Source organism: Calidris pugnax, unplaced genomic scaffold, assembly GCF_001431845.1.
Source record: "Calidris pugnax isolate Ruff unplaced genomic scaffold, ASM143184v1 scaffold165, whole genome shotgun sequence".
In the NCBI taxonomy this organism is placed as follows: domain Eukaryota; kingdom Metazoa; phylum Chordata; class Aves; order Charadriiformes; family Scolopacidae; genus Calidris; species Calidris pugnax.
Genome location: NW_015090878.1, coordinates 185,337 through 194,107, shown reverse-complemented (window position 1 = coordinate 194,107; position 8,771 = coordinate 185,337). Strand labels below are relative to the sequence as shown.

Here is an 8,771-nt window from a genome sequence, read left to right as displayed (position 1 = left end):
GCGTCGGGCCGCGCCGCCCCAGCGCCCCGGGACCGGGAGGGAAGGGGCCGGGACCGGGGGGGGTGTCCCTGGGGTGCAGCCACTCGGAGGGTGCCCGGGCCCTGGCCCGCGCCGGGGGGCGGCAGGTCCGGTGGGGGGGAGGACAGCGGGCGGGGGCCCCATCCCGTCCCCGGGCCCCCCCGGCTCACGCTGGCCCGCCAGCCCGTCCGTCCGTCCGTCCGTCCCGGCTTCCTGTTTTGCTCGGCGCGCCGTGAACGCCCTCCGGCTTGGCAGCTCCTCCGGGACCGGGCCCCCGGGAGGCTGCTGGGGGGGCGCTGGCCCCCAGGGCCCCCGGACACCGAGACCTCCTCCCTGCCGGGCCGGGGCAGGGTCTGGCCGTGCAGAGGTGGTGGTGCGGCCATGGGGGCTGCCTGCGCCCCCCGGCCCACAGCTCGTCGCTCCGTGTCCCCTCTGGCTCCCTCCGGCCCTGCCGCGGGCACCCTGTCCCTCCACGCCGGCTGCCATGGGGACCTCTCGCCCACCCCCTTTGCCAGGGTCCCGCTCCGGGGGATCTCCCCACCCCGCTCGGCGGCCCGAGGTGGTGTGTTGGGGACAGCGATGGCAGCCACGGGCTGTGGGAAGGGCTGTGAAGGGACCTGGTGACCCACAGGCAGCTGCAGTTGCCCAAGGGCCGGAGGAGCGAGCGGCCAAGGTGTGTTCGGCCCCGTGCCTCCCCCTGCACTTTGCCCTCCGGTGCCGCGATGGCTCCTTGGGCGGGGGGAGACCTTGTCCCCGCTGTCAGAGGAGGGATCGTCTGCAGCCCAGGGTTTGGGACCCCAGGAGCTGGTGACCCCAGGAGACTACAGGCCCCCGTGCTGCCAGGGCCGCCCAGCACCCATCGTGGTGCCCTAGGGCCTCCGTGGGGCTGTTACCTTTGGGTTGAAAGACAGTGTGAAAAGCCTGTGTGAGCTCCAGGGACACCGTGGCCTGGACGGATGCCACTGCTGACCCCAGGTAGCCCCAGCTTTTTGGGGCTCCCAGCGAGTAAAACAGCTGTGGGAGGTACCTGCCAGGGCTGCCATTGTCAGCTGGAGGCAGGTTGCCAGCCCCCACGGTGTGTCCTCCCACCCTCCCAAAGGCCATTCTGGGGATGGCAGGAGGTGCTGGCGCACGAAGGGACAGGGCTGTCCCCTGGGAGGAGGCTGCCTGCAGCGAGGCGGCCGGGAGCTGAGCCTGGCTGGGGTGCAGGGCAGAGGGGACCCCCGGGGCAGCAGCCAGGGACCAGCTCTGTGGTGGTACAGGAAAAGTTAGTTGAAACTTAGCACTGATACGCGTGATTTCTATAATAGTGGGGTCTCCTGCAGCAGGAGCAGTTGCCTCCCCGTCCCTGTGGGGGTTCCCTTGAGCTGTGGGGCAGGTGATCCCCACTGGGCTGGTCCCTGCTGGGGTAGAGATGTCCCAGAGGGGCCCAGAGGGACATGGGGTGGGGGCATGTTCTCCTGGGCTCTCTGTGGTGACCCTTATGCTGAGCTCTGTGGTCGGGGGGGAGGGCTGGGGGGGTCCTATTTGCCCCTCGGTGGGGTCTGACCGTCCTCTCTCCCCGCAGGCCTACAACATCCACGTGAACGGGGTGCTGCACTGCCGTGTGCGCTACAGCCAGCTCCTGGGGCTGCACGAGCAGGTAGGGACCCCTCTGTCCCCCACGGGAGCTGCTGCCAACGTCCCCCCAACCCCGCAGGGACGTGCTGCGGGCAGGGACCTGGGCTGTGCGGCTGCTGTGGGAAGGCAGCTCTGTAGAGAGGGACCTGGGAATCCTGGTGGACACCAAATTTCCCATGGGCCAGCAAAGTGCACTTGTGGCCAAGAAGGCCAGTGGTCTCCTGGGGGGCATCAAGAAGAGTGTGATCAGCCAGTGGAGGGAGGTCATCCTCCCCCTCTGCTCTGCCCTGGGGAGGCCCCATCTGCAGCACTGGGTCCAGTTCTGGGCTCCCCAGATCCAGAAGGAGAGGGAACTGCTGGAGAGGGTCAGCAGAGGCTATGAGGATGATGAGGGACCGGAGCATCTCTCTGCTGAGGAAAGGCTGAGAGCCCTGGGGCTGTTCAGCTGGAGAAGAGCAGACAGAGGGGACCTCATCGATGCTGAGCAAGAGCTAGAGGGCAGGTGGCGAGAGGATGGGGCCAGACTCTTCTCAGTGGTGCCTGGGGACAGGACAAGGGGAAACGGGCACAAACTGGAACATGGGAAATTCCATCTCAACATGAGGAGGAGCTTCTAACCTGTGAGGGTGGCAGAGCTCTGGAAGAGGCTGCCCAGAGAGGGTTTGGGGTCTCCTTTGGAGACATTGAAACTCACCTGGACACGTTCCTGTCCAACTGCTCTGGGTGGCCCTGCTCTGGCAGGGGGTTGGAGGAGATGATCTCCAGAGGTCCCTGCTGACCCTGACCACTCTGGGATTCTGTGCTGCTTCAGAGCCAGAGTGTCGGGTGCTGCACTGGCCATTGGCAAGTGTGTGCTGCTGCGGGGCCAGCCAGGGTCTCATTCTCTGTTCCTTGGTGTGGGGTGCAGCCTCCTCTCCTTCTCTGTGATGTCCCCCTGGGTTTTTGCAAACTGCTCTCTGCCCCTTTGGATGAGGAACACTGGGAAGCTCTCTGCTTCCCTTGCCAGGCCCTGGAAATCAGCTGGGGTGGGGGGGTCAGAGCAGCCCCCCTCTCCTTAGGGGCTCCCACAGCACTCTGCTCTCTCCCCAGTTAAGGAAAGAGTATGGCGCTAACGTGGTCCCAGCCTTTCCCCCAAAGAAGATCTTCACGCTCACCCCAGCAGAGGTAGAGCAACGACGGGAGCAGCTGGAGAAATACATGCAGGCTGGTAAGTGGGTCTGCCCCGTGCCATGGCTTGGCTGCTCCGGGCACTGGGGCACTGCCCGCACCCTCCTCCCCACGCCGCTCCGCTTGCTCTGGCCCCTCTTAATACTCACAGCAATGCTCTGGTGTTCGTTGGCCTTGTCTAATGGACGTTGGCCATTGCCAAGGGGCACTGCCAGGGCTGCTCCTCCATCCCAGCCTCTTCCCTTTTCCGGTGCTGGCAGCGAGTCTCACCCACGGGGAGTCCCCCATGTGGACGCTTATTCTGGGTGCAAACTGAGGGTCTGCAGAGCGTGGGTCTGCGGCGTGGGTCCCTGCCCCTTCCCACATAATGCCTGCCTCCTTCCTCGTCTTTATCCCCCCCGCAGTGCGGCAGGACCCGACGCTGGGAGGCAGCGAGACCTTCAACAGCTTCCTGCGCAAGGCCCAGCAGGTGGGGGGCAGGAGCCTCGGGACCTGGGGACTGTGGGGGCAAGTGCCAGCCACCAGATGGTTTGAGGGGTCCGAGGGTGGGTGGTGGAGGGGGAGCTGGGGTGCCATCCCTGTTTCTCTGCCCAGGAAACACAGCAGATACCCACGGAGGAGGTGGTGCTGGAAGTGCTGCTCTCCAACGGCCAGAAGGTCAAGGTCACCATCCTCACCTCGGACCAGACAGAGGATGTCCTTGAGGTGCCAAAGCTCTTGTGCTGGGCGGGACTGGCCCCTCCTGCTGTGTTCTGGGGTTCCCCACGTGTGCACGGGTTCCCTTACCCTGGCCCCCCCTGCCTTGTCCCTACCCCAGAGCAGGGTTGTCTTGGCGGGGGTCAAAGAGCAGTGGAGCTAGAAAGGGTGTCCTGATGTGCTCGTGGCCCTCTGTGGGCCCAGACTGATGGTGGGAGGCCCCCAGCTGTTTCGTGGTGGCAATGAAACAGCCACCCTGGGCCCCACTTGTCCCCTTGTCCCCCCTGTCCTGTCCTCAGCACAGCAGAGACACTGCCTTCCTTTGCTGGGAGTCCCCAGAACCCAATGTAGAAGGTCAAGGATGTAGAAATGCCGCCTCTGTGCGGAAAGTGGTGACCTCCCGCTCTGGCTCCCAGGCTGTGGCCTCCAAGCTGGATCTGCCGGATGACCTGGTCGGCTACTTCAGCCTCTTCCTGGTGAGGGAGACCAAGGACGGAGCTTTCTCCTGTGAGTGGAACACGCTGGGGACAGTCCCGTGGGGGCTGTCATGGGACGTCTGCCCTGGGAGAGGGAACGTGGTGCCCTGCATGATTGGGCCCCTGGTGGGGGAGTATCCAGGGGGGTCCCCTGGGGTGCCCTGGCTGGCAGGGGTCCAGCGGGCTCCCGTGGCCCCGAGCTGCTGCTGAGCTGCTGTGTCCCCGCAGTCGTGCGGAAGCTGCAGGAGTTCGAGCTGCCGTACGTGTCCGTCACCAGCCTGCACAACCCCGAGTTCAGGATCATCCTGCGCAAGAGGTGAGCGGCAGGGCCGGGGGGCAGCAACCGCTGGAGCAGTGGGGCAGTGTCTGGGGGTCTGCAGAGGGACTGCTCCCCTCCTGCCATCGCCATCTGCGGGGTGCTTCAACCCCCAAGAATGCATCTGGGCCACCCTTGCCATGACACCAGGGACAGGCTGCCCGGCTTCTGCTTTCCCAGCCCCTTGGGCAGCTGCTTGAGAGGGGGAGTGGGACATGGCAACTGGTGGGTACCAGGCAAGCTGGCCAGAGCCAGCCCAGCGCTTTGTCCCAGCGTGGGGTGGGGGGGGTGGTGTTTTTCTCCTCATCATGGTCAAGAGCTGGGGAATAGGTTGACCCATGTGGTTCCCTTCTAGCTACTGGGACTCCTCCTACGATGACGATGTCATGGAGCATCGCGTGGGGCTGAACTTGCTGTACGCGCAGGTGAGGGTGGGAGCGTCCCAGCTGGGTGAGGGGGGACACCTGCACCCCTCGGCTATGGCTGTGCCGGGTCTCAGGGGGCTCCGGGCCGAGCTGTTCACCAGCCTCTGCTTCTTGGTAGACGGTGTCAGACATCGAGCATGGATGGATCCTTGTCAACAAGGAACAGCACCGGCAGCTGAAGTCCCTGCAGGAAAAAGTCTCCAAGAAGGAGGTAGGGGAGGGCAGGATGCCGTGACCGGGGCAGCCCCGGCACCGGACTGGCACTGCTGCTGTGCCAAGGAGCGGTGCTGAGCTCGGTGCCTCTTCCTGGCCCGGGAAGGTGCTGAGCATCCCTGGCTCTGCCCGCAGTTCATCCGCCTGGCGCAGACCCTCAAGTACTACGGCTATCTCAAGTTTGACCCCTGCGTCACCGACTTCCCGGAGAAGGGGTGTCACGTCGTCGTCAGCGCCGGCAACAACGAGCTCAACTTCCAGGTGCGGCTGCCGAACGAGCAGATCAAGGAAGGCAGCTTCAAGGTCACGCGGATGCGGTGCTGGCGGGTCACATCCTCAGTGAGTGCCACTTTCTGGGAGGGCCCTGTGGGATCTGGTGGGACCCCCTGTGCCAGGCTGCACCCCAGGAAAGGTGCTGGCTGTTGTGCTCGCAGCCCAGGTGGCCTGGGGGGTGCTTTGGATCTGAGGGGGTTGTTGGTGTGAGGGATGTTCAAGGGGGCCACTGCAGTGACGGGACCTGGTGGTGGTGAAGGGCTAGTGGGAGCTTGGCAGGGTGGCCAGCACTTGGCCCTGCGCTGACAAGGGCAGCCCCCAGCCGCAGGGAGCCGGCTGCTTTCCCTGGGGGGGCTCCCAGCCTCAGCACGAGCCCTTGCAGGTGCCAATGAGCAACGGTCCCTCGGGGAGCAGCCCGGGCAAGTCGGAGGTGAAGCTGGAGTTGGCTTTCGAGTATCTAATGAGCAAGGACCGGCTGCAGTGGGTCACCATCACCAGTCCGCAGGTAGGGCCGGCTGCGTGCTGGGCCGGCAGTGGGCAAGGACATGGAGCAAGGGGGTGGCTGTGAGGGACAGGGCTGGTCTGGGCTCAGCGTGGTGTGCTGGGACAGCCAAGGGCTGCATGGAGCCTCGTGACGCCTCTCCCTTGCAGGCCATCATGCTGAGCATCTGCCTGCAGTCCATGGTGGATGAGCTGATGGTGAAAAAGTCTGGAGGCAGCATCCGCAAGGTGAGGGCTAGGGATGGACAATGTCCCTGGGGTGCGATGTTGTGTCTGGGCCCCCTCCCCAGGGTCTAGACTGGGCCCTGCTCACTCTCCTTGGGATGGGGCCAGCTGGAGGATCCCCAGGGGCCACCTGACCTCTGGAGCTGCCTGTGGGGACCCTGCTGAGCTCAGCTCCTCCCCTGCAGATGTTTCGCCGGCGGGTGAACGGGGCCCTGCGGCGCTCGGACAGCCAGCAAGCTGTGAAATCGCCCCCGCTGCTGGTGAGTGGGACCCTCGGCCACAGTGAGGGAGACAAGCGTGACCATGGGCTTTGCTGTGTGTCGGGTACCACAGCCCACTGCCCCAGGGCTGGGCTTGCCCCACTCCCACGGCCCTGGGAAGAGAAAGGGGTCCTGGCCCCATCCCTGGGAGCTGGACTCCCTGGGGCAGAGAAGGGATGGTGGCCTGGCCTCCTCCCGGCAGGGCAAGTGGTGGCCGAGGGCAGGGAGGTGGCGGGTGGTGGGAAGGGTGGGTGGCATGTCCCACCGTGCCTGACCGTGCTGTCCCTGCAGGACTCACCTGACGCCTCCCGGGAGCCGATGGCCAAACTCTCGGTGAGTTGCGTGTGGGCACAATGTCACTGTCCCCCACGGGGGGAGCAGGGGTCCCCCCTAACATCTCCCCTCTCCACAGAGCAAGCTCACCTCCGTCAGCCTGCGAGGGATCAGCCACTCCAGCTCTGCTAACGATGTGGGCGCTAACGACTTCCACGGCAATTACGCCTTCGAGGGCATTGGTGATGAAGATCTGTAGTGGCCCCCCCCTTCCTAGGACAGCACCCGCCCCAGGGCCTTCGCTGAGGAATGTACGACCTGCAGACAGGTTGCAATCAACGTGCCTCTCACCCGCTACATCCACCTTCCCCGCTCCCCCGGGCTGGGGGGGCTCACCCCCAGCCCCTCCGTTGCCTTTCGGGGTGGGGGCAGCTGAACCCCTCCCGCTGCTGGCTCCAGCTGGGAGAGGGCTCGGCCCGACCCGAGCAGCGTGCCCGGGAGCAGCCCCGGAGCAGCGTGGCGGAGCCTGGCCCAGCGCGGGGGGGCAGAGCTGCCCCCTCCCCGGCCGGGAGGGACAGGGTCCGGCACCCAGGAGGGCGGCTGTGGCAGTGGCTCGGCGGCGGCAGCCTGGTGGCACCGAGCGGCCCTCATGAGGCTCCATAATGCCAAATTAGCGTTTAGGTTCCTGCTCTGAGACAGACTGCAGTAAACTGTCTGCCGGGGGGCTCTGCGCAGAGCCCCCCCCCCTCTAACCCGCTCATAGACTCCAGCATAATCTAGGCTTGTAACCACCTCTCTCCTGCTGCTCCGACCGACCAGAGCATTAATGGACAGTAACCGATGTTTACACACTGCAATGATGATTAAAATGGATCCTGATTGGTACCTGGCTGTCTGTTGGGGGGCTACCTGCTGTCCCTCCCCTCCCCACACCCCTCACCAGCCCCATGCTGCCCTGGCCTGAAGCAGAACAAGGCCCCCAGGGAGAATGGCGGATAACAAAACTGACCGTTTAATGCTTTTATACACAATATAAATTACACTGACTGGCATGGCAACAGCCAGGGAACCAGTCCCATTCCCCCCTCCCCCCTTTTCCCCAAACTCCGGCAGAGGAAGGCTCCGGCAGGCAGGAACAGGCAGGGACCACCCCGGGGGGTGCCTGGGGACACAGCACCACTGCTGCTGGGGCAGAGACCCGAGCCTGGCACCCAAGCTGCCGGTCGTGGCTTCACCCTGCCTGGGCTGGACAGGGCTGCTGGAGATCCTGGCGGACCCTGCGTAAGGCAGCACTGAGCCCCCCCATGGAGTCTGATGCCTGTCCCTCCCCCAGGGAGGGCAGGGGCTGCGGCTGGGGCACCCCAGGGCTGAGGCACCCTGTGCCCGACACGGGGTTGGGCAGCCCTGCAGCCGAGCTAAGTGCTGTCTCAAGGCAGGGCCGTGCCCACGGCCGGAGGGGCCAGCAGGCCTTTGGCAGTGTGAGGGTTTACCCAGCTCTCAGACGTGTGGCCGTGGATCTTCTGGTGGCGCTTGTAGTTGTCCCAGTGGCCGGTGGTGTAGGAGCAGTCCCGGCACTTGAAGGGCTTCTCACCCGTGTGCCGCAGCATGTGCCGCTTCAGGTTCATGCTCTGGTTGCAGCTGTAGCTGCAGAGGCTGCACTGGAAGGGCTTGTCACCCGAGTGGATGCGCCCGTGACGCTTGAGGTTGGCCAGGTTGCCGCAGGCGTAGTCGCAGAGCTGGCACTTGTAGGGCTTCTCGCCTGTGTGCACTCGCTGGTGCCGCTTCAGGTTGTCAAGGTGGGCAGAGGCGTAGGGGCAGAGCGGGCAGACGAAGGGCTTCTCCCCGCTGTGCGTCTTCATGTGCCGTGCCAAGTGGTTGGGGTAGTGGGTGACGAAGGGGCAGAGGCTGCAGGCGAAGCCTTTGTCCCCGCTGCCCTTGCGGGGGCTGGCGCCCGGCTCAGTGCCCAGCACCGCCAGGCTGCAGCGCCCGCAGACCTGCTCAGCCAGGCCCTCGTCCTGCGCGAAGCCGTCGTCCAGCACCAGCCCGCACATGCGGCACGTGAAGGGGAAGAGCAGCTCGGGCAGCGCGGCCGCCTCCTCGCCCCGCAGCCGAGCACAGCCGGGCAGGAAGGGGCCGCTGCCGCTGCCCACGTGCAGGCTCAGCTCCGGCAGCAGCGGCTCTGTGGGACAGAGACAAGCAGGGACGTCAGGAGCCACGGGGACGAGAGTGCCCTGGCTGAGGCCGGTGACACGTGGCACCAGGCAGGACATGTGCCCTGCCCCTTTCCCCCCAGCCCCTCTCCCCAGCG

The 8,771-nt window shown here is 65.5% G+C and overlaps 2 protein-coding genes across 2 annotated transcripts in view; one reads left to right on the top strand and one right to left on the bottom strand.

Annotated features, from left to right (window-relative positions):
- Positions 1–184: 184 nt before the first annotated feature.
- SNX17 (sorting nexin 17) lies at positions 185–7,348 on the top strand. The gene is made up of 15 exons (XM_014946395.1): positions 185–691; positions 1,586–1,660; positions 2,728–2,845; positions 3,210–3,274; positions 3,400–3,510; positions 3,918–4,008; positions 4,206–4,293; positions 4,649–4,718; positions 4,837–4,929; positions 5,067–5,270; positions 5,587–5,709; positions 5,856–5,933; positions 6,116–6,190; positions 6,482–6,523; positions 6,603–7,348. The coding sequence occupies exons 1-15, from the start codon at positions 503–505 to the stop codon at positions 6,720–6,722; spliced, it is 1,542 nt and encodes a 513-aa protein (XP_014801881.1). The 5' UTR covers positions 185–502; the 3' UTR covers positions 6,723–7,348.
- Positions 7,349–7,457: 109 nt separating this feature from the next.
- ZNF513 (zinc finger protein 513) overlaps positions 7,458–8,771 on the bottom strand; it is a 6,400-nt gene continuing 5,086 nt past the window's right edge. The window contains exon 3 of the mRNA XM_014946359.1: positions 7,458–8,642. Coding sequence (XP_014801845.1) covers positions 7,891–8,642 — 752 coding nt within the window. The 3' untranslated portion in view covers positions 7,458–7,890. The remainder of the gene's footprint in view (positions 8,643–8,771) is intronic.

Excerpts from the sequence above, each read along its gene's own strand:
- SNX17 (XM_014946395.1), top strand. The coding sequence starts at position 503 with ATGGGGACCTCTCGCCCACCCCCTTTGCCAGGGTCCCGCTCCGGGGGA. Across the intron at positions 692-1,585 it reads CGGAGGAGCGAGCGGCCAAG|GCCTACAACATCCACGTGAA; the intron begins GTGTGTTCGGCC and ends CTCTCCCCGCAG. Across the intron at positions 6,524-6,602 it reads AGCCGATGGCCAAACTCTCG|AGCAAGCTCACCTCCGTCAG; the intron begins GTGAGTTGCGTG and ends CCCTCTCCACAG.